Source organism: Sciurus carolinensis, chromosome 3 (assembly GCF_902686445.1).
Source record: "Sciurus carolinensis chromosome 3, mSciCar1.2, whole genome shotgun sequence".
NCBI lineage: Eukaryota > Metazoa > Chordata > Mammalia > Rodentia > Sciuridae > Sciurus > Sciurus carolinensis.
Genome location: NC_062215.1, coordinates 171,692,090 through 171,717,329, shown reverse-complemented (window position 1 = coordinate 171,717,329; position 25,240 = coordinate 171,692,090). Strand labels below are relative to the sequence as shown.

Here is a 25,240-nt window from a genome sequence, read left to right as displayed (position 1 = left end):
ACTACTAAAATTGTTCCATAGCAATTTTACTGGTAAGTCATATTTCATGCAGAAAAGAAAATATTGAAATAGTAATATTCATTTTCCTCTTAAGTGAATATTGTATTTTCAGGGTCTTCCTGGAGAAAATGGAGAAAAGGGAGATTCGGTGTTCATTTTAGGTACCATTAAAGGTATTCAGGTAAGTATTATCATCACCATGGATTGGAATTTTTTTCTTCTTCCAAAGAGGTGAGCCATGTGTGAAACACTTGGACAGGAATTTCTTGTGACGTGTCGCTGAATGCACTGATTTTTTATCACTACCCTGACACACTCAGATGGCACCTTGCTGCTTGTGTGGAGGCAATGACCTTACCTGCTATGGCTGCAAAATTCCAGTGCCCCCTGACCTCAGAGTGGCAAGGATACATTTATTTATTTATTATTCAGTAGTCTGATAAATCCATTTATTTGAAACAAACATATTAGGTCCTTTTCTGTGATACATTCATTTCAAGATTTCTCAAGTGTGTCACTGTTGATATTTTGGGTCAGATATTCATTTGCTATGGGGGTTTTCCTGAGCATTGTAGGATATTGAACAGCACACCTGGCCACTGGACTCTACCCACTAGGTGCAGGTAGTATCTCCAGACATGACCAAATGTCCCCTGGAGGAAAGTCAGTCCCAGTTGAGGACCACTTTTTAATCATAGTTAAAATATTCTAATAGTAATACTTTTCTTCACATATAATAAAAATTCCCACTGTTGATCTTGTAAATTATCACAGCCTTCTAGCACTATCATTGATAAACTCTATGCTTCTGTGTTTTTATCAGAGAGTGATGTACAAACATTCCAAAATAAGCTCGAGTGACCACCTCATCTCCGTAATACAAAAAGTCATGGACAAGTAAAGGGTGATCAGTAGAAATTATGATCAAGAGGAAATATAATATATTTTCAAGACATGTGGTTATACCTTCTAAAGGAAGAATGTTCTACAACAGTTAGATAAACCTAGTCCCAGATCACTACTAGACCCTACTGGACCCTAAGTTCTGTGGGCGTACTTGAGTGGTGATCCCTTTTGGGAGCTCACGGTGTTTATTTGTAGACTCTGCACCCATTCATCCATATTGAACAGCAAGAGTTATGATTTTGCTTATGACTTAAGTAGCATAAGAAACTTAGTAGCAAAACCTTTCAGGAGCCAATGTGGTGTGGTGGAAGGAGCAAACTGACCCTTAGTTTTCATGTGACTTTAAACCATTCCCTTTACCTCACGGAGCCTAATTTTCTTCGTAAAAAAAAATTAAAATATTATCCACCCTGCTTTACCTCTCAGCATTCTTAAGATGACCTGTTATAACAATTCAAATTGCAGCACATTGTAAACTGTATCATACTTTACAATATTAGTTATGGGGATTATTATTATTTTTTCTGTAACTGTGGCAATAGAATATCTGGAAAGGGAGGAGGTAGAGAATTCCTTATCTTAAGCAGAAACAGAGGATCCCAAATAAAAACATCCTGTAGATCAGTTACCTGTGAGAAACAATGCCCTTAAGAGTCTACACCCACTTCTGACCCATTCAGATGGCTATTCTAAAAGATGACAAAACTAACCTATGTTGGCGGTTACGTAGACAGTTGGACCCCTCCAGCATCGCCAGTGGGAATGTGAAATGGCTTAGCCATTGGGGAAAACAATATGGCAGTTCCTCAAAATAATTAAACACAAGGTTCCCATAGGACCCAGCAATTTCACCTGTGAGTACATAACCCAAAAGATTGAAAGCAGAGTCTGGAACAGGTACATCCATGTTCATAGTGCCATTATTCACAAATGCCAAAAAATAGAAGTTGCCCAAGTATCTATCAACAAATGACGGATAGGCAAATGAGCATGCATGAATGCATTCCTACAAATGAATATTATTCGACCTTAAAAAGGAAGGGAATTCTGACACAGGCAACAGTGTGCCTGAACCTGGATCACATAAGGCTAAGAGGGATAAGCCAGCTGAAAGGGGCAGATAGTGTTGATTCCACGTACGTGCAGGTTCTAGAGTGGACAAACTCCTAGAGACAGAAGTGGAGTGGCAGTTGCCAGGGACTAAGGAGGGGGCCTTGGGGACTTAGTGTTTAATGGGTAGAGTTTTCACTGGGAAAGATGAAAATGTCTGGAGATAGGTGGTGGTCAAGCCTGAATAATAATGTGAATGTGGCAAATGCCACAGAAATAACCGTACTCCCCAAAGAGGTTAAGATATCCTATGCATGATTTACATTTTTAAAAAGAGTCTATATTCAAGTGAATACACACACTTTGATCATTTAAAGCTGATTGAGTCTCCATGCAGAGTCATGAGTGTTACGTCTGGACAGAGGCAAGTGTGAGAGACACGCCCCATGAATCCCTTTTACATCCACTCTAGGGTAGTCAAAGGAGCAAATCCAGGTTTGGCCATGAGACAGAGACAGGCAAACGGCAAGGAGGTGGGCTCAGTGCACTGAGAACTTAGCTTAATTTAAACTGAAAGATGGTTTTCATCCTGATTTCAGAGAGTTGAGGGCCCCCACTTAAGTAGGAGGAGAATTCGGGGCCTGGGAATGGAGCTGGTCACCCCCACAGAGCCCTCTCCCATGGTCTCCTCAACACTGAAAAATTGAGCAAACCCTACCTTGGCTTAGTCTGAATGATCCCTGCCTGTTTCTACCTGTACATCATCTGTGTTTTAGGGAACTTGTGTTGCTCTTCTAAAACAGTACGTTGTTATTCTTGCAGGGAGACAGAGGGGACCCAGGACCGCCCGGCTTCCCAGTAAGTCACCTGAGCAGGCCCCTGCTTCTCTCTTCCTCAAATAGCCTGGCATGCACACTCGATTTTAAACCCAGCAGGATCAGCTGCAAAATTTGAGGGGCCCACCTAATTCCAGATGAAAATGTAGGTCCCTTGTTCAACAGTTATTAAGCCTCTCAGATGGAGACAGCAGAGCTGTGGCAGCGCAGGTTGCAGGCACGCAAAGCAGGCTGGTCCCATCAGGTCTGCCTTTATCTTCCCCTCTCTCTTACGACCCTTTGGGTTGATCAGGTCCATGCAGCCACTTAGTACTTATGGAAGTAGGTCTGCTTAAAGAACACATATATAATAGGCCTCCCGCGTAGGCCAAGTGGAAATTATTTTGCTCTGCCTCTGTGCCATTTGTGCCTGCCACATCAGCAGTTGCATATCATATTTAATATTTTGCTCCACCTTCCCTTCCCTGAGATGTGTGATTCAGTGATGACGTTAGTCTTATAGAAAATGAGATGTCCTTGATGGCACTCTTCAAATAATGATCGTTCTGTTCATTCTCATAACAAGGGCAATTTCATTACACTTGCAAATCATTTGACAAGAGCAGTGGAACAGAGGTCTTCTCTCCACCCTTCCAGAGTAACAGTCCCTTGCCAAAGTGTTTGCAGTTATGCCGTGATGTACATGTCACAGAAAATTGCCTATGGTTGAATCATCTTGATCCTGAATTGGGAACAACTTTCTATTCACATTGGTCTCCTGGCTATGTTATGTTTTAAAAATGTATTACTCAACCTAGGTGCCCATCAATAGATGAGTGGATAAATAAAATGCGGTATATATATATATATATATATATATATATATATATATATACACATACACATACACAATGGAGTATTACTCAGCTGCAAAAAAGAATGAAATTATGGCATTTGCTGATAAATAGATGGAACTGGAAATTATCATGCTAAGTGAAATAAGCCAGACCCAGAAAATCAAAGGTCCAAATGTTTTCTCTGATCTGTGGAAACTAGTTCAAAATAAGGAGAAAAAGAAAGAAAGAAAGGGGTAGGGGGAATTACATCGAAATAGAATAAATATCAGTGAAGTAGAGAAAGGGGATGGAGGATAAGGGAGGAACAGTGGAACAAATCTGACCTATGTATAAAGATGAACATATCACAGTGAATCTCACAATTATGTACATCCACAGACGCTAATTAAAAAAAACAAAAACAACCTCCACATAAATAGCGGAAAGATCAGTGGAGTCAAGGAAAGGGGACAGGAGCAGGGGGAGGGGAAGGGCAAGAGGAAGTACTAGGGACTGACCCAGAGCAAGTTGTGTTCCGTGCTTGTATAATCGTGTCAAACTGAGTCTTCATGTGATGTATAGCCAAAAAGAATCAATAAAATTATAAATACATGAACATTTTAACATGAACTAACATAGGGGCTGGGGAGATAGCTCAGTGGGTAGAGTGCTTGCCTCGCAAGCACAAGGCCCTGGGTTCAATCCCAGCACCACACACACAAAAAGTATATTAATTAGCATAAACCAATATTAGTATTCTGATACATACCAAAATAGTAATATGTAGAAATTTTAGCAGTAGCTAGCATCAAGTTTTCTTGTCAACTTTTGCTACTATAAGATTTATTTGTAAAAAAAAAAAAAGGTAGATTGATTTCTGGGTGTCAACAGGACCCTACTGCAGGGTGTGTCATGCCGTCTGGAGATGCTGTCCTCAGGCTCTGGGGAAGCTGCCCCCCTGAGGGCGTGGGGGGAACTGGCTGGTTTGGTGGTCTTTTATCTATTTAGGATCATATGCGGCTCTTGCTGTGAGGGGCATTATGATTTATCAAATGAATGTGCTGGTTTTTCTCCTGTCTAGGGATCTAGGGGTGCAAGAGGACCGGCCGGCCCCATGGGATACCCTGGAGCACCAGGGTCAGTGGTAGGTACAGCTCTGCTGCAGCGATCCCTCTCCAGAGTCAACACTAAAATACAGAAAAGAAGAAAAAAGAAAAGAAAAAGTCCACATTTCAGTCTTTGGTCAGGTCTAGGTGGGCTCTTTGAGGGATTGTAATCTGTTGAATCAGCAAAATCCCACCATTACTATCCATAATCCATATTCACACACGGCACCCCCAGCGATAAGCCATTGTCTTCATATTCATATAGAACAATAGCCCATCCATGATAAAAAAGTCAGTCTTTTTTGGAGGCTGAGGCAAGAGAATCGCAAGTTCGAGGCCAGCCTCTGCAACTTAGCAAGTCCCTAAGCAAGTAAGTGAGACACTTAGTGAGACTTAACTCAGTGGTAAAGTGCCCCTGGGTTCAATCCCCAGTACAAAAAAAACTCAGTCTTTCATGTTTTATATTTTTAGTTGACACATAAAAATTGTACATATTCATAGGGTATAGTGTGATATTTGGGTACATGTTTACGTGTATAATGATCAAATCAGAGTAATTAGCATTCCATCACTTCAAACATTTATCATTTCTTTGTGTTTGAAACATTTAAAGTCCTCTCTTCTAGTCATTTTGAAATATACAGTAAATCATTAACTCTAGTCAACCTGCTGTGCTGTAAAACACCAGAACTTAATTTCCTAGAAAAGTACCTGACTGTACCTTTGTGACCCTTGAACAAATCTTCTCTCTGCCCGCTCCTCCCCTGTAGCCTGTCCAGCCTCTGGTATCCTCAACTTTACTCCCTGCTTCTAGAAGATCATGGTTTTTTTTTTTTTTTGGGGGGGGGGGAGCTTCCACATATGAGTGAGACTGTGTCGTGCATATTTTAAAATCAAGCGTTTCCCAAGTAGAAACTTGGGGTGACCAGGGAAGCTACATTCTGATGTCTAGAACTGATCATTGATTTGTGGGTTTTTTTGTCATTGATTTAGGGACCTCCGGGCCATCCTGGGAGTCCAGGTGTGAAGGTAGGTGGTCTTGAGCAAGATACCTAAACACAGCCCACGCTCAGGGAAACACTGGTCACCCGGAACTGCCCGAGTTATCTTTTTTCTCCTATCGGGCTTTCCAGAGTATTTAAACCTCATAATGTTGCATGTAATTACTTAAATCTTAGCAAGAAGTCTTAATTGATTTTAATTACTTGTTTAACATTCAAAAGCAATTAGATCTCTTTTCTTTTTCAGGGCAATCCTGCTGTAGGAGTGAAAGGGCAAATGGGAGACCCGGTAAGGACCCCCTTTTGCCAAAAGGAGCTTGTGCTACGACGTGTACCCTGTCTAGTTGTGGAGGCTCTTAGGTCGTTATTTGACTTGTGTCCGAGTCTGGCGTCTGCCCCCTTTTGTGACTGAGATCTCCTCCTCCATGAATGATTACAGCACCATTACCCCGACTGCAAAATGGCAGTTCTGACCAAATTCAACACTACGTTCAAGTTCATCTGCATGGCACGCTTCACCCTAGCCAGAAGAAATTTGGCATTTTGATGTCGTATCTAGAGTAACGGTTTTGTGTAATTACTAATTTGTTTGACGTAATTTCATCGGAACCCTTAACTCCACACATAAATATAAGTAACTGGCTCCAAGAGCATTTAGTGACATGCTCCCACTCTCCCTCCCCCCTCCTCTCCTCCATGTTCCCTTCTTCCCAAGCCCCTCGGTGTCCCCTCTTCTGACTCCCTCATACCCACAGTTCTTTCTGCTGTAGCATGAAACTTGGTAAAGATAAGCTTTGGAAGAGTGATTTTTAAAAGGTGGCTATCTGGAAATAATCTGAATGACAGTAGGTGAGTGGCTCTTTCAATAGCTGTGGGCAAATGGATATTGAGTGTCTATTCTGTGAGGGGCCAAGAAGGATGCTGAGGGTGGGCACTGAGCAAGATAGACCTGATTCCTGCTCACCAGGAGTTAAGTTTGAGGTAGTGATTTTACAGTGTAACACAGTATCAAAAATACACAGGAAGCTGGGAACGGTGGCCCACGCCTGTCATTCCAGCAGCTTGGGAGGCTGAGGCAAGAAGATCGCGAGTTCAAAGCCAGTCTCAACAACTTAGTTGAGGCCCTGAGAAACTTAACAAGACCCTGTCTCAAAATAAAAAATACATGGGAAGACTTCATGATGTGGGGAGATACCCATGGATAGAGTGTTGAGCAGCGTACAGGTTATAGAAGTAGTAACCCAACATTACAAAAGGAGCAATAACAAAAAAATATTAAAATATACATCCTCAACACTCCTAATAGTTCATTGTTTTGGGGAGGTATCCTGTGTATTGCAGGATCTTTGGTGGCATCCCGGACCTCTGTCCAGTAGGCGCCAGCAGCATCTCCCCCGTGCCCGGTCCCCCTTATGACAACCCACACTGTGTCCAGATGTACCACATGTCCCTGGGGAAAGGGATGTCCAGCCTACCATCGAACCTCTCTTAACTTCCTCTAAACCTCACTTCTGTGTGAAATGGGGGTCATAATACTGCCTACTTCTAAGTATTCTTTTAGTGAATAGTAATGCACATAAAATGCTCACTACCACACATTGAGAAGAACACAGTAAATTCTCTATTAGATAATCATCAAAACCATCATCGAATCACTGACTTAGAGAGATGACTGAATGAAAATACACTTAAACAATCTTTTTTGAACTTGGCAAATCGGGGCCCCTCAAGAACACTGTTGCCAAAGCTGCAAAAGCTCCCAGTTCCGTCTGAGACAGGACACCAGAGAGCCAGGCGGGCACCGCCAGCCCACGCCACCCTGCGCCGTGGCAGCTGGATGCAGTCACAGACTCAGGCTGTCGACCAGTGTGGAGGCACTTGGCTCTGAGCTGGGCCCTTAAATGATCCAAACTATGTTTATAGTAAGGCTCTTAGATTGGCAGGGGAACAAAAGCATGGGTTGGAATTGTGATACAGAACTTTGCAGTGTTTAAGAATATATTTCCCCCTCCCATTTTAAGAAACACAGCCCTAAATGGTTGTGAGTCACTATTCCCAGAGGATCTGATTATGGACCTTCTATAACTCAGCCTTCCTAGTTTTCTTCTTTGTACTTTTGACTACAATCTATGAATATATGGCACTTTCACAATATGAAGAAACAGTATCGTGGCCAACACTTTAAAGACCTTAGGTTTTTTGCCCTCAAAGGGCTTTATTCTGGCTCATCTTAGAAGGGATCTCTTCACCAATACATGCTGCTCATTTACCTGAGCATTATTTACCTGTATGATCGATCACTTATTCGTGCATCATGTAGAGCAGCTGTTACATTTTTGTATATGTCTAGCCACTTAATAGTGCTGAACATGAAATGCTGAGGCCATGCATCCCCTAAGTGTGTCCTGGAAGGTCTTTTTGCCCTTACAGAGTTGATCTGATACATCTGCAACCTGTACTTTCTGCTCCACATCTATTACGGCTTTCCCCTCATCCCATGATGTTTTCATGTATATTTTTGACTTTTGTACTGCACTGATAAGTGACCATGCAATGTGTTAGCTGCCAGGATGCATCAAGAAAAATATAATAATTCTAAGCATAGAATAATGGCAATATTCACAAGAGTGTAAAATAATTATCTTCTAGTTAAGAGTGAGAATTAATGGTTGTACTGTGGCAAAATCAATTTAAGGGGCATTTTATTCCTTCAAGAAAACAGTACCTATAATGACTTATGGCACATAAAAACTTATGGCTAATTATTTTATATAGAGAATTTTAAGATATTATTAAAAATAAATATGAAACAACCTAAATTTTATTGAATATAAATTAGAAAAAGACTAACCACAGTGGAATGGCTTATAAATTCTAGTACATTCTTAAGATAGGTTATTTGATAGACTTTAAAAATCATGATTCCAAAGTTTCGGCATGATAGGAAAATGCTCACCAAATATTGTCATAAAAGTATAAAATTAATTAAGAATTTAATAAAATATAAATTATATTTTATATTTTAAATTATGCTTAAATATTTTATATAGTGTTATACTGATAATAATATATTTTAAGTTGCATTTAACAAACCACTTATTCACAAATATGTACATACATCTATGTCAATACATGTGCATAGGTGTGCATACACAAATCACAAAAAAACCATACCAACCTCTAATGGAGATTATCTCTAGATGGTAAGATTATGTATCATTCTGATTTTTTAAATTTGTGTTTAACTGTAACCATGTATTACATTTATTAAAAAACATGATAAATGTTTTAAATTATATGATATGTTTGCCATAATTGATATTTTAAATCCATGGCACGCAGTATTAGAAGTATTTTATACCATCATACATGGGTGAAAGTTTTGTTTCAAAATGTGAATTAATATGAAATTTCTATTATCTTCATTTTTTTGAAGGGTGAGGTTGGCCAGCAAGGTTCTCCTGGACCCACCCTATTGGTAGAACCCCCTGATTCTTCTCTCTACAAAGGAGAAAAGGTAACCCCCGTCCATAAGTCACCTTGGTAAAGTCCTAATAGAAAGCATTCTCCAAACATGTATCTGTGGCCCCTCCAGAGTACTGAGCTCCTCAGAGGCCTCCCTGCGCCCACCTCAAGCTGTTCTAATAGGCTGGCACTGTAAGGAACTGTCCCCACTGCACAGGGTTGGACAATGAGGCCTGCAAGGTTACCCAGTTCTTAAAGCTGCCTAGCTGCTGAGTGGCAGACCGAGCTGGGCTGCTAAACTGTGCCAAGTCCTCCAAAACACAGGGCCTCCTGAATGTTGTTTTGATATGTGGACAGAAGAGGCCAATCAGGTACCAGTTGTCCTTCAGATGTTGTAGATGGATTTAATGTTTTGATGATTGGAAAGGTAATGTACGCACATAATAGACTTTTGGCAAGCAAGAATTCTTCTATCAGTCTCCAGAATGGATGTGACCAGTTCCACATTAGATTCCGTTGTTGCTTGTCAATTTTTGGTTAAATCCCTCTGCTGTACTCAAAATGAACCACTTCTCTGCATGGCTACATCTCTAATCATCTTGCACAGTTCCCAGTCTGTGACTCTGGTTCCAAGGTAGTCCACTCCCATGCTTCTATACTTCTCCTGTGGTCTGAATAGTTTCAGTGTTGTAGCTGTGTTTAGAGCTCTGCTGCTGACTAGTGACAGGTGACAAGCAATTTCTTATAGCAATAATGAAACAGGTCATCACAAGAGATGATTTCTGGAAGAGAGAATTCAGTATGCTATATAATAAGTCAGATTATTTCCTTTGGGATTTTTAGGGCATAAAAGGAATTCCTGGGTTGGCTGGATGGCCGGGCCCACCAGGACACAAGGTAGTTTATTTAAGTGCATTTTCTATTTTCTTTTTCATTTGTATGAGATGATACCTTTATTCAAAAAAATTTTGTGCACAGTCCTTGCCGTTGCTTTAAATGCTTACATCTTACTAGAACTTTTCACCATCTTGCTGTAATCCTGTGGGGCCTCTGTTCTAAAGTAATTTTCTTTAAGCTGTGAACGGTATTTTTTTTCTATTTCTCATTTTGTTCTGTCTTTCTGTGTTGATGATGTTGCTCTGTCCTTTCTAAACATTGTCATCTTTTAAAGGGAGAGCCTGGTATTGGGGCAAAAGGAGAGAAGGGTATTCCTGGATTCCCAGGACCCCGGGTAAGGATCACTTGTCACTTAACTCTGGTGAATCTGGAGGCCTGGGTCTTTCACACATTTGTATGATGAACTCTGTTCCTATGAGCTCAAAAGTGGAGAATACCTCACATAAGAAAAATATACTTTGCACAACAAGAATTATGTGATAGATCAATGTCCCAGGACATCCTTTTGATTGACTTCATTTAGATGAATCAGGCACACAGAATACTGAAGAATTGGGGGAAGGGACAGGGTCAGAGTCAAAGTAGTAGTCACTTGGAATGGTTAATTTAAACCTATTTCATAAAGTAACACGCCGATCCAGGGACAGTGGCTAGAAGAAAAGCACAATGTCAGGTCCAGACATCCTACATGTCACTAATGGGATGCCTCAGAGTCACCACCATTGGAGGCCAATCCCCAGCAGACATGGACGTTGAGCTTATTTGACCCTAGATTTGGTACTAAATACTTCAATATTGGCTTCCATAGCCATTTTATTGGTGACGTTGTGTAGAACAAGTATTAATTTTCAGTCAAATTATATTGCAGTGATTTCAAGTGCTTTTGGTGCAGTACAAACATTAAGTTAAATAAATAAAATTGGAGAGTCACAGCAATAAAAACACATTCTTAATTGAAACACTAGCCATGACATGAGTTGTTTTTAATAAGACTAAAGATCAATTAAAGAAGCAGATGTCATAAAGAAACGGAATCCATCTTATATTCACTTCCTTTTATTCAACTACTTTGCAAAAAAAGAGTACATATCCATAGAACAATCTGCTAAAGTTAAAAAAATGCTGGCACATGCATTTTGTTTTAACTCTGCTCATTAATTTTCATCTATTTATTAGGGTGACCCTGGTTCCGACGGATCTCCAGGTTTTCCAGGATTAAAGGTAAACGTACACTATTATAGAGATGATAAGTACATTTTCACTAGCAAATGCAGTTCAGAGTCATTTGGAAGTTGCCCTGTTGCATGCCAACACTCACAGAATCGGAAAGGCCAGCATTCATTTTATGGATTGCAGGATTTAGCTGTGGGTGCAAAACCTGAAGCACAAAATTGCCTGACGCAACCCAAGAGCAGTGTTGAGATCGGAGTCTGAGTGAGCGTGTGTTGTGTAAATTAAGTGAAAATGAGGTAATATGTCATTTGATCATATGTAATTTTTTAAAATGAATGTTTTTGCTTGTTTTTAGGGAGAACAAGGACTGGTTGGAGCTCCTGGGCTGTTTGGATTTCTTGGTCCAAAGGTAAAAGAGTGAGATTATTTAGGATAAAAATTTATATCCCTTATGTTATCAAATTTATTTTTAAAAATACTTCAAAGAATGGAAAATGTAAGGTTTGAAAGAGTTAATTTTGTCGGCATTATTTTTATGTATGGCATACATTATTGTGCATGATTACCATGTGTCATAGCATTATCATATTAAGCATGATTATGTTTTACGTTTGAGAAATAATTCTTTTGAAAGTGGGTAATGATGGAAGTTTCAGTCATTCCCTGGAATCACATGGTATTGAGATGGAGTCTTAGAGAGCGGTTTGCTTTACCACCATGACCTTGTTTTCTTTCTTTTTTAACCTCTATGACCTCACATTCAGTCCTAGCTTGGGACATGGTTAAGGATATTTGCAGCTAAAATACAATGTAGATTCAGCTATTGTTAGGGGAATAAGTTATTTGCACTCGAGTACCAAGTTAACCATCAACAATCATAGTACGTCCAAGAAACTTAGTGACATCCGGAGTATTTAAATTATGGGCATAGAATAATTTCGTTGGAGTTAAAATTTGTTTTTCTTTTGTGAAAGCTTTGTCAGTTCATCATTTCACTCTGAGTGTTGGCTGGAGATCAGGTGTATCTTTGTCCTCCTAGGACTCCATCAGTCAATTATTCCTCTAGTCAGCCTATAATCTTTACTTCTTTTAAGAATGCAACACATAGTTCTGCTAACATTTGTTTCATACCAGGGCAACATGAGTGAAATCTTAGTATTTCTGAAAAAAAATTGAATAAATAATTTCAGGGGGATCCTGGAGACCGTGGGTACCCGGGACCACCAGGTGTTTTGGTAACTCCATCTCTTCCACTCAAAGGTTTGTGTTCCCTTTTGTTCCCCCATAATTCGTGCAAAAATGGGATGTGAATGGTCCAGACCAAAAAAAAAAAAAGAGTCTGGCTTAACGGTCTTCTAGCTTGTACACTAGGAGGGTTAAGTACGTGAACTTTAGCATGAAAATGTATCCTACATGTGCAGGTAGACATGCACATCTTGGTTCATGTCTATTGCCATAAGACATCAAATTTTATTTCCGTATGTAAACTCTATGCTGGGATTTTTATTATGTCATCTATCAGAAGTATTTTTATATTAATTACCAAGAAATGAGTAAGATCATTTTTTACTCATATCAACCAAGATGCTACTGCTGAGAGAGGAAGTACTTCAATCAATAACCAAGAGAGCTCTGCTCAAAGTTTATGTATCTGCAGAGGAGGGACAGATGAAGGGGATCCAGTCTAAGATATTTCATTAAAAGGGGGCAAGAAACTGTCAAAGAGTCTCCTAATTGGACTTTACCAAGCCTCCCAAAATATCATTGTGTCTGAATTTTAAAATATATACTGACATCTGTTTATTCACATCTGTCATGATCTTTGGCAGGTCCTCCAGGGGACCCAGGGTTCCCTGGCCGATATGGAGAAATGGGGGCTGTTGGACCACCTGGCCCTCCAGGTCCCTTGGGCAGACCAGGAGACACTTGTCCAGGTAGGAATCTGCTATATCTCACCTGCCAGATTTCCTGCCTCACACCCACACCTGCACTTGGTACTGAAATCAGCTTTAAAGACCGATGCTGACCTGCAGAGCAGACCCAGAATGTTTGGCGGTTCACTTCCATTGCACATCCGGGGGAAGGAGCGCTGTGCTCAAATCAGTCAATCACTTACTCGGAAGGAAGGTGGGTTCCTCAGTGGGACCTCAGAGATGGTCAGTCAACACAGAGGTGTGGCCAGGAAGGTGTGGGTCACATAACAGGCCACCTATAGCCCTGTCACCTGCAGACACTGTTGGAATCTGCTGCTGGGTTACAGGTTTCCTCAGTTTCCCCCTCTCCTGGAAGGCTCTCCCTCTATTCACCCAGGCCCCACCTTAAATTTCCGACATGAAATGTGCAGATAAGAATGATGATTGCAAAGATGAAATTTTGATTCAGCATTACTTCAAAAACAAGAGACTTCCCCACTCCCACCAAAAAGATTCCCCCCAAACTACAGGTGACATTGGACAGAATGTCTGGGAAAGAGGCCAGCTGACATAGGACTTCAGCTCCTTTGGGAGCTGTGCTGGTTGAATTCCTGGCAAGTTTAGGAATCAAAGGTTTGAGGATGTGTGCATTCTCCGCACCCAGGACAACTGATTAAATCTGTGAGAAGAAGAGTCTCGAATGAATGTACTTTTATCTGGCCAGTGTCTCTTGTTATATTTACCAAGAAGACCTGAGAAGATTCCTGAGATATTCAACCCCTAACTTCAAAATTCTTGTTTAATCATCTACAATCTACTTTCCTCTTTGTTAAGTTGTGATGACCACAAAGGTAATAGAGCTTTGTTTAATTCATTTAAAGCTAATGTAATATTGGCTTAATTGACCCAGGATTATGTAAATCATATAGAATATTCTGTTGGCCAGAAAGCACTAAACTCTGACCTTAGATTTCTCCTTGTGGGCTCATTTATAATAAAATAATGCCTCCTGGAGATTGAAATCAAAACCCAATGGGGGGAAGTAACAAGGATCTCCAGCCAATTTAAACCAAAATATACAGGAAAACTTAATTCCACAGCCCTTTTAAAGTACATCAACCCAGTGGTTTTGGAATTTTCACTATGAACCACTGTAGGATGTGCGTTTTATTTTACATTACATGAACATCTATCTATCCACACTGATTGGAACACAATAATGTCTTTTTGGTATACGATACACTCTTTTTTCCATTTCATTCTTTTGAAAAAAAAAATTGCTAGACACAACTTAATGTTATGCTCTCTTGTTGGGGACAAGGCTGAGATATGCCATATGAATGGGTAAACTTTCTCCTCGGCCTGGAATAAGAAAGACATCAGGCAGCATCCGCATCAGCCACAGACTGGATGTGGAAAATCCAAGTCAGACCCTAAGGAAGGCAGGAAGTCCAGATGACTGCCCAAGGCACAGGAGCACACTTTATTTGTGCTAAGTACACCTGTGTTTTTAGTTCTTGTTGTACAAATTTCATTTGGTAATTATCTGTCGTATCTACCATGGTATAAGCAGGCTTCATCATCAGACAGTTATCACCCAATCCCAGTTGCACCATGCAGTGGAAACCACATAATATGATATAGGATAATAAAACTATTAGGAATTTACACTGTGAATTAGAAACATTTCAGGTTCTACTACATACAAGTTTCCCATTGTAACATGGAATCTTGTTAGGGTTGAAAAAGTTATATGTATATGGTCTTTCAAATTCAGCCTGGTGCCCAGCAAAAACTCAATGTGGGGCTGGGGAGATAACTCAGTTGGTAGAGTGCTTGCCTTGCAAGCACAAGGCCCTGAGTTCAAATCTCCAGCACTGAAAAAAAAAAAAAAAAAAACCTCAATGTGTCAGCTATTACTGTTATCACTGGTACTTGGCCTAAACTCTCTGTGCCTTATCTATAAGGTATAAACTCAGCAGAATTTTTTGAGGAGAAAAGATAATGTATGCAAACACAGGTGACGCCCCAGCACACGTGCATACAATAATGATAGCCATTAACTTAATCAGCGTGCCTTGCTACTTACCCATTATTGACAGGTTTCAGTTATCTATTGCTGAACAAACTACTTACAGCCTTGAAACAACAATCAGCATGTCCCCTCTGACTCTGAAGTTCAAGAGTTCAGGAAGGGCTGAAGGGAGCACTCTGGCTGATGGATTTCCCCCCTGTTGCAGTCACAGAAGGGGCTGGAACTGGAGCGTCAGGCCTGGCTAGGCATCTCCTTCCTGTCTCACGTAGTTTCAGGCTCCCCGTGTGGGCTCTGTACCTAATTTAGGCTTCCTCACAGCACCAGGGGCTTTAGAGCAGTGAGACTGCTTGGTCACTTAGGACTCCAAGTCCCAGATGTCTCTGCTCACAAGGCAAGAGTCTTCCACAAGGGCCACTGCAAGCTTCTACCAGGATGTGGGACTGGAGCAATTGTGGCGCCATCTTTGAGAAATGCAGTCTTCCATGGAAAGAATCAGGAACCAGGCAAGCTTAGGAAGAAGGAGCTATCAGGAATGATTATTCTTGTCCCAAGCTTCCAGCTAGCTGTCTCTAAGCCACAGACATCAGCAGCAGTCAATGTCAAGGGCAGGCAGGATTTCCTGCAGTTGTAGTACTTGTTTGGACCTCGTCCAAATACCCTGAACACCTACACTTTTATTGAGCCCTTGTTATTGCTAGATATTGCACTAAACTCCTTGCATAGATTATCTTATTTAATCCTCATAACAAGCCTACCAGGTAGATCCAGAGGATTTGCTAGCTAAATAATCTACTTAAGTTCCTTCCTGTGGCTAGAGCAGAAGAGGCCAAGTTCAAATCTCACCTCTATGCCTCCCCACCACCGGAGTTGCTGTGAGAAGTAGGGTATTTTATGTTCCACGTGTGATTATGTGAATCTATGTTTTTGGCCATTAAATGGGCTACCAACTTGAATCACCAAGTTATTAAGGAGGAAAAATTGAGAAAGTACCAACTTTAATTAAATAAAATGTACTTCTTTCCCAATAACCCTAAAAAATGGGGGACACTAAGAAAATTTGATTCTCCAAGCCTATCTGTTTCCATCAGTATCCTTTTTTCAAAGGTGGTGAAGCATTTTAATAACTGGGATATTCAGTTATTTTTTGCATTCTCCTATTTTTTTAAAAATGCAGTTTATTCAGATTATTGTAACTTTTATTTTATAGGTAGGTAGCAGTCTACTTACATAAAAGCAAACTTTTTAAACATCACCTTTTTTGTTACTTCTTTTGAGAATTATCATCAAGAGCAGTTTTCTTTATATTTAAAAGAAAATAGTTTTATCTGCCTGGTGCTGTGGCACACGCCTGTAATCCCAGCTGCTTGGGAGGCTGAGGCAGGAGGATCTCATGTTCAAAGTCAGCCTCAGCAATTTAGTGAAGCCCTAAGCTACTTAGCAAGTCCTAGTCTCTAAATAAAAATATAAAAAGGGCTGGGATGTGTCTCAGTGGTTAAGTGTCTCTGGATTCAATCCCTGTTACCAAAAACAACAACAACAACAAAAATTGCTTTATCAAGATGCCGTTAACCTAAAACTTATAAGGTATACTACTTGATGTTCTGATGTAGGCATTTGGCGTGAAATGATCACCTCATGATTGACATGTCTGTCATCTCTGCATAGTTGTCTGTGTGTGTGGTGAGAGGAGTTGGGATCTATCCTCTCAGCAATTTCAAGTGCACAGTCCAGTACTGTAGTAGTCCCACCCCACGCTGTAGTTAGATCTGCAGAGCTGCCTCGTCCTCCATAGCTGAGACTTTGAACCCTTGACCACCGTCACCCCATCCCCCTTCCTCCGGCCCTGACAACCACCATTCTGCCCTTTGCTTCTGTGGGTTTGATGGTTTTAGATGCCACATGGAAGTGAGACCACGTGGTCTTCCTCTTACCGTGTCTGGCTTATTTCACTGAGTATAATGTCCTCCAGTTCATCCCCTTTCCTTTAAGAAATCCCATGATCTGAATAAGAATGCATTGATGTTGATTTCATCTACAGAAATGTCTCTCTGCACATTGCTGGTGGGGCTGCAAATTAGTGCAGCCACTCTGGAAAGCAGTGTGGAGACTCCTTAGAAAACTTGGAATGGAACCACCATTTGACCCAGCTATACCACTCCTTGGCCTATACCCAAAGGACTTAAAATCAGCATATTACAGAGATACAGCCACATCAATGTTCATAGCTGCTCAGTTCACAATAGCCAGATTGTGGAACCAACCTAGATGCCCTTCAATTGATGAATGGATAAAGAAACTGTGGTATATATATACAATGGAATATTACTCAGCCATAAAGAATGATAAAATTATGGCATTTGCAGGCAAATGGATGAAATTGGAGAATATCATGCTAAGTGAGATAAGCCAATCTCAAAAAAACCAAAGGACGAATGATATCGCTAATAAGTGGATGATGACACATAATGGGGGGTGGGAAGGGTTAGTGTTAGGGTTAGGGAGGGGGCAAGAATGGAGGAAGGAAGGACTGTATAGAGGGAAAAGAGGGGTGGGAGGGGTGGGGGGGAAGGGAAAAAAATAACAGAATGGATCAAACAACATTACCCTATGTAAATTTATGATTACACAAATGGTATGCCTTTACTCCATGTGCAAACAGAGAAACAACATGTATCCCATTTGTTTACAATAAAAAAAAAAAAAAAAGAAAGAAATGTCTCTCTGCGAGGATGTGTGGTTTTCATTCTTCATTTCTCTTGCAGGCCTGGCGGGACCCCCTGGGCCACCAGGGTTTCCTGGTCCTCCAGGGCTTCCTGGGCTACCTGGTGTTCCTGGGAGACCAGATTCTGCTCCAGGAAAGCCAGGGAGGCCAGGCCCACCCGGCCTGCCTGGAGCCCCAGGGCTGCAGGGACCCCCGGGATCACATGGTAAAGTGTTCCTCCTTTGCACTCGCTGGCATTTATACTGCATTTGATATGTGCAGGGTCATTCAGAAAGCTTGTCTTTCGAAATATCTGAAAAGTGTATCATGTTCCATGGGCCAACTTAATATTAAAATCCTTTTGCAAAATAAGCTGAGGTTGAATTATTATATCAAAGGACTTGCAATTATTTGAGAGTTTGAGTACAAATGACAGAATTTTGTAAATAAGTACAATTTTATTTTTTAAATATAATTTTTATTTTTGTCAAAGTTTTCGATGGGTCTGGCTTAAAAGTCAAACTGTTCTACAGACCTCTTATGAACAGCGGAAATCTCAGCTCTTCCTCCTCAGAGCTGATCATTGCCACACACATAACTGGATCCTTGTTATTTGTTTCCGGTTGTACTTCAACAGACTTGCATTGCAATTCCTTAACTTTTCAGTTTGAGCTTGTGTTTTGAACCACCCTCCACAGAAGACGAATTTAACTCTCATTTACCACCACCCTACCACACAAGTGTGTGATCTCCATCCCCGTGACCTGTTGATATATTTATTAATATACTTATTGTCATAATTTTGGTCACATAAATATTTAGTGTTTATACTTAATGGTTATATAATGCTGTTCACCAGCTGAACCATATAATATTTTTTACTTTTCCCACAGCATCTTGAAATTGTCTTCCTTTCTTTGCGTGCTTGCTTCTGGGTGGTTATATTAACTAACCACCCAGAATTATGTAAATATCATTATTGTACATTCTAACTCACTAAATATTCTACCAGTGTTACCCTTTTGAGTAATTCTTTCCTGGAGCTTTTTGATTTGTTCAAATTATGTCAGGTTGCACTTTTGATTTGTTGCTGAGACACTGACTTGGGATCATCTTTCACCATTATCCTGAGAATTTTCTTCAATCTCTCTCTCTCTCTCTCTCTCTCTCTTTCTCTCTCTCTCTCTCTCTCTCTCTCTTCACAACTCATACTTCTTTCAATGGTATATTTTCTCATTATATTTCCTGAAAAAAGTCATAAATAAGAACATCAAGTTGGGATTTGATTTGAAAATGCTTTGATTCCATTGCAGAGTTTGATTGACAGTTGATGATTAAATTCCAGGTTGCAAATCTTAGGATTTTGAAGGCATTCTCTGTCGTTTCCTGGACTCCAGTGTTGCTACCACAAAGTTCAATAACATTTAGATACTTGATCCTTTGTTTGAAATCTCTTTTCCTTTCTGGAGGTTTGTAGAGCTTTCCTTTGTTTTCGGTGTCTTAAATTTCACAATGACTTGCCTCGGTGCTGGTCGGTCTTCGTTTGCTTGCAGGTATTCAAGGACTTTGTTTGTTGATGTGTTCAATTCAATACATAGCCTTCATTTCTGGAAATTTCTCTTCAAGTATTTCTTTGAAATATCCTCCTCCGTCCTTTCTCCTTCTGAACTTTATGTTAATTTTTCTACTAGCAAACTAATCTCTCTTGATTACTCTTCACCTCTTTATTTTTCAGTGACGTTTTTGGGGATATTTCGTTGGGTCCATTTTCCAGCTCCCGGGATTAGTGTGTGTGTCTGTTTCTGAGGACTGTGTTTGGAGGATTCTGCTGTTTTACTTACCCAGCTTCTGTAAAAGCTTCCTTCTTGCTGCAGTGTCTGTTTCCTCCAATTTCAGGGTGTGGGGAGGGGAGGGACTATTGTGTGTTTCCTGCTGCAGTTTTTGGAAGGGGCTCTTCCTGTGTCTTTCTCTAACAAACCCAGGTGTGAGCCCCACTGTCAGGATCGGGGGATTCTGATACAAATCCAGTTCTTTCCCAGATCCCCCATGACCAGCTTGGGTCTCAGATTCTCAGGGTGGGCTGGGACCTTCTACCTTGTTTTTGCCTGCTTGTTCCTCTTCCTTTGTCCTGTAGATTCAGGTCTTTTTCTGATATTCTGTCACTGTCTTTAATTCTACTGGGCTTAGGGAATGCATCATTGGCATTTCATCTGTCCTCTTTGACAACGCCTCCAACATTTTGCTTTGCAAGCCATCTTTACGTTTTCTTCCTTAGCTAATGCGAAGGGGAAAAATCTCCTCCACACACCCCCTTGTAAAAAAGAACACAACTTGCTTTACCGCGTTCCTGTGGTTGCTGCCCACTGCCTTGTTCCGCAGCTCATTAACTTACGGCTGAGAGTAGCGAGGACCCTGCCAGCTGTCATGCCGTGCCAGGACAGTCGAATGGTCTACGTGTGTTCCCACTCCTACATCAGGAGGGAGAATCCTCAAGAAAGAAAGGAACGCAGCCTGGGGAGGGGAGGGGAAACCGGAGGTGGAGGACGTGAGGGCGAGAGATTCCTGTTCTATAGAAAACGTTGATAAAACAATGTGATTGTCCCTGTCCCCTTGCCCACCATGCAGTGATGTATTGCAGCGCTGGGCACCCGGGACCCCAAGGACTTAAGGGCAGAGTGGGCCCCCCAGGAGGAAGAGGCTCAAAAGGAGAAAAAGGCAAGTATGCTTCAGGGGAAGAGTTCCTGGAGGCCATCCCACGTACGGCCTGGGGCGTCCCTGAGGTGCACAGCGTGACATTTCATCCCGTTTGCCACCCACCTCAGCTGCTCCCTCCAAGTATGCCACACCATTTCTCTGCGACTCAGTCACCATAACATCCAATCCTGTGTCTTAGCCACGAATGGAACTCACACCCAATGGGGACTTTGCTCACCAGGTCCTCTTGATTTTTCAAGAGTGCCAGAGATAGGGCAGCGCTAATGTATTATCCCAGCTTCTCTCGCTGGGCTCCGCACTTTCCAGACTCATCCAGTTCCTGTGGCTCTGCGTTTCTCCACTCTGACTGTGATTCGGTCTTTCTGAGCAGCTCAGGTGGTAATAGAACTGAAATTCAACTGAGGAATTTCATCCAAAGACCTTTAAAGACTTAAAGTCCTGATGATGAGCTGTTGCATTGTCCTGAGTTAGCAATTGTCACATGCAGTGCCATCAATGATTCCTCTTTCTATGTTGTTTCCTTGATTGTTCAGGCTTTATTTATTTATTTGTTTGTTTCTTCAGTGGAAACCAAATAAAGACTGTTCAATCCTTCAGTGGAGCTGGAGATCAGTATTTCCCCTAGAATTTGTCAGGGGCAGATCCCTCAGACACAAACGCTGTGTGTTCCTATGCACTCACCTTATGTGGACTGTGCCAGCTACCCTGCAGCTTGCCCCATGCTACACCCCACGTACCATTTGCCTGTAACAAGAGTTGTATACACCAGTCTTTTTGTTCTCTATTCACCCTATTTGTTTTGTATAGTAAAACTCTTACTGGGGATTTTGTTCAGGAAATGTAACAAAGCTGACTTTTATTCTTTGCCTAGGAAATGAAGGACTCTGTGCCTGCAAACCTGGCCCTATGGGTCCTCCTGGTCCTCCAGGACTTCCTGGGAAGCAGGGGAGTAAAGGAGACTTAGGACTGCCGGGCTGGCTTGGAGAAAGAGGTGACCCAGGCCCTCCTGGTGCTGAAGGATCTCGGGGGCCACCAGTGAGTACCTCTACTAGTCAGAATCTTTCCAGCGAGAAGAGACAGAGATAGAATTTAATGTGCCTCTTTCTAGTTTTTAATATGATGTGTATTTATTGCTTCGAAACTGTGAACATCTTTTTTTTTTAATTTAAATTGTTTTTTATTTTTACAGACTGCATTTTGAGTCTTTGTATATAAATGGGGTACAACTTTTCATTTCTATGGTTGTACACAGTGTAGTTTCACACCATTCATGTAATCATACATATATATAGGGTAATACTGTCTGTCTGTCTCATTCTATCTTTCTTCCCTCAACCCCTCCCACCCCTTTTTCCTCTACACCTTCCAAAGTTCCTTCATTCTTCTCTTCCCCTCATCGCACCCCCTCGGTATATATTGTTATGCACTTATCAGAGAAAACATTCGGCCTTTGGTTTTTAGGGCTTGACCTATTTCACTTAGCATGATATTTCCCAACTTCATCCATTTACCAGCAAATACCATAATTTTACTATTCTTTATGGCTGAGTAATATTCCATTGTGTATATATACCACAGTTACTTTATCCATTCATCAATTGAAGGACATCTAGGCTGGTTCCACAATCTAGCTATTGTGAATTGAGCTGCTAGGAACATTGATGTGGCTGCATCACTGTAGTATGCTGATTTTAAGTCCTTTGGGTATAAACCGAGGAGTGGGATAACTGGGTCAAATGATAGGTCCATTCCAAGTTTTCTGAGGAATTTCCATACTGCTTTCCAGAGTGGCTGCACCAATTTGCAACTCCACCAGCAATGTACAAGTGTGCCTTTTTCCCCACATCCATGCCATGTGGCATAACATATGGTCTGCTTCCCTTAAGCAGTATGAAATGTTCTTCTTTATCCCTTCTGACTAACTTTGACTTGAGGTTCACTTTATCTGATATAAGGATGGAAACCTTCACTTTTTTACTGAGTCCAAGTATGTGGTAGGTGTTTTCCCATCCTTTCACCTTTAGTCTGTGGATGTCATTTTCTATGAGATAAGTCTCTTGAAGGCAGCATATTGTTGGGTCTTTCTTTTTAATCCAATCTGCCAGTCTATGTCTTTTGATTAATGAGTTTAGACCATTAACATTCAAGGTTATGATTGAGATATGATTTATATTCCCAGTTATTTGGGCTTATATTTAGTTTTTAACTTGACTTGGTTTCTCCTTTGAATGGTTTTTCCTTTAAGGTAGTTCCTCCCTTTGCTGACCTACATTGTTGTTTTTCATTTCCTCCTCATGGAATATTTTGCTGAGACTGTTCTCTAGTGCAGGCTTTCTATTTGTAAATTTTATTTATCATGGAAGTATTTTATTTCATCTTCAAATCTGAAGGTTAGTTTTGCTGGGTATAGGATTCCTGGTTGGCAACCATGTTCTTTCAGAGCTTGAAATAAGTTGTTCCAGGCCCTTCTAGCTTTTAGGGTCTGGGATGAGAAATCTGCCAATATCCGCATTGCTTTCTGCCTATATGTAATCTGCTGCTTTTCTCTCACAGCCTTCAAAATCCTATCTTTATTTTGTATGTTAGGCATTTTCATTTTAATGTGTCCTGGTGTGGATCTGTTGTAATTTTGTGCATTTGGTGTTCTGTAAGCGTCAAGATGGCCATTCTTCAGGTTTGGGAAATTTTCTGATATTATTTCCTTGAATAGGTTGTTCATTCCTTTGATTTGTATCTCTGCACCTTCCTCAATCCCAATGATTCTTAAATGGTCTTTTCATTATGTCCCTAATTCTTGGAGATTTCATTCATGATTTCTTACTATCTTCTCCATTTGGTCAACTTTATCTTCAAGATTAAATATTTTGTCTTCATTGTCTGAGGTTCTGTCTTCCAAGTTATCTAGTCTGTTGATGATGCTTTCCATTGAGCTTTTTATTTGGTTTATTGTTTCCTTCATTTCAAGGATTTCCGTTTGGTTTTTTTTGAGAATCTCTATCTCTTTGTTGAAATGATCCTTTGTTTCCTGCAGTTGCTCTTTCAACTGCTTATTGGAGTGATCATTCATTGCCTTCATTTGCTCTCTTATCTCATCCTTTACTTCATGAATCATTTCAATTATGTATATTCTGAATTCCTTTTCCGACATTTCTTCTACCATGCTTTCACTGGATTCTATTAATATAGAATCTAGGTATGTTTGGAACATTTTCTTTCCTTGTTTTTTCATATTGCTCACATATCTTTCCCTCTAGCAGTGCAGATCTGGGGTATTGTAGTTTCACCCCTATAGGTTTATAGTGACCCTATATGTTTCTCCCTTTAACAGGGAGATCAATATTAGCAGCACACAGTACAGACAATATGGAGCCCTAAACCTAATAGCTCCTATGAAGATGTTAACAATATTGTCATAATAAACAGAGATGATGAGTTCAATTGTTATATACAGTATAACAAATAGATTTGCAATAAGGTCTGCAGTTTCTAATGAAGGACAAAGAGGATGTGGAGGGGAATAGGATGTAACTATTAATGGAGTAAGAAAAGAGTATATAGAAATTCTAGATTGTAGAAAAAGTGAAAGTGTAATCAATAGAAGTTGATTATTAGCATGAGAAAAGGGAGAAAGAGACTCTAAGGAAACAGGTAAACAAAAGGAAAATAGAGAAAGCAAGAAAAATAAAGAAATAAAAATACAAAATTTCAAAAGGGAGAAAAAAATTCTATACTTTAACAGTCATATAGTATTCAAACCTCCCAGGCTTCAGTAGCCTGATGCATGAGAGGTACCAGACAATGAGCTTCCAATCTCCAACAGGCGTCTCAGGATGGAATTTGCCTCACCTAAAGATGGCAGTTTTTGCTTCCAGGATAATGCAAGATGGCCACTCTGGCTTCCAAATGTGTTGGCAAATGGTGAGCTGCAGCTCAGGGTGTGGGCATGATTGGCTGGGGTTCCTGGAGGCAGGGCATGGTTAGTCTGGTTGAGGGTCCTGGAGGTATTGGTCATTGTCCCAAAATGGCAATAGTCACATGTAACCAAACCTGCAGATACTGTGGTAGTGAACTTCAAGCAACAGCAGGCAGCTGGTGATCTGCTGGTGGTCTGCGGTCAGCTGCAGGCTACTGGTGGACATTCAGCAGTTGGACCTCGGGTGGTGGGTATTGGGTAGGTGAAAGGCAAGTGATGGGCAGGCAAGAAGCAGGCAAACAGGCAAATGGCAGATGATAGGTGGCAGTCAGTGAGCAATCTACACTCAAAAAGTACTCGATATGCTGGCAGACTGCAGGTGATGGCAGTGGACAAACGGGGTAAACAGCAGGGGAATCGATAAGCAGCAAAGACTGCCTCACAGAGAAACAGACATCCTCTGCTTGAAACCCGAGTTATAGAGCAACAAGGAACGCAGCCTCCCTCTAGTTCGCCATCTTGGATCTCTGCAAACATCTTAATCATTAAAAAATTACCTGTACTTGGGGCTGCAGTTGTAGCTCAGTGGCAGAGTGTTTGCCTAGTGTGTGTGAGGCACTGAGTTTGATCCTCAGCACCACATAAAAATAAATAAGTAAAATAAAGCTATTGTGTCCATCTACAACTAAAATTTTTTTAAAAATAATAAAAATA

The 25,240-nt window shown here is 40.8% G+C and overlaps 1 protein-coding gene across 1 annotated transcript in view; it reads left to right on the top strand.

Annotated features, from left to right (window-relative positions):
* Positions 1–25,240, top strand: part of Col4a4 (collagen type IV alpha 4 chain) — a 113,548-nt gene that overhangs the window by 25,462 nt on the left and 62,846 nt on the right. Inside the window, exons 6-20 of the mRNA XM_047546602.1 lie at positions 113–181; positions 2,779–2,814; positions 4,689–4,751; positions 5,707–5,742; positions 5,962–6,003; positions 9,151–9,231; positions 10,023–10,076; positions 10,351–10,410; positions 11,253–11,297; positions 11,605–11,658; positions 12,440–12,509; positions 13,079–13,183; positions 17,960–18,124; positions 20,524–20,613; positions 21,485–21,648. Of these exons, the coding sequence (XP_047402558.1) occupies positions 113–181; positions 2,779–2,814; positions 4,689–4,751; positions 5,707–5,742; positions 5,962–6,003; positions 9,151–9,231; positions 10,023–10,076; positions 10,351–10,410; positions 11,253–11,297; positions 11,605–11,658; positions 12,440–12,509; positions 13,079–13,183; positions 17,960–18,124; positions 20,524–20,613; positions 21,485–21,648 (1,134 nt within the window). The remainder of the gene's footprint in view (positions 1–112; positions 182–2,778; positions 2,815–4,688; positions 4,752–5,706; positions 5,743–5,961; positions 6,004–9,150; positions 9,232–10,022; positions 10,077–10,350; positions 10,411–11,252; positions 11,298–11,604; positions 11,659–12,439; positions 12,510–13,078; positions 13,184–17,959; positions 18,125–20,523; positions 20,614–21,484; positions 21,649–25,240) is intronic.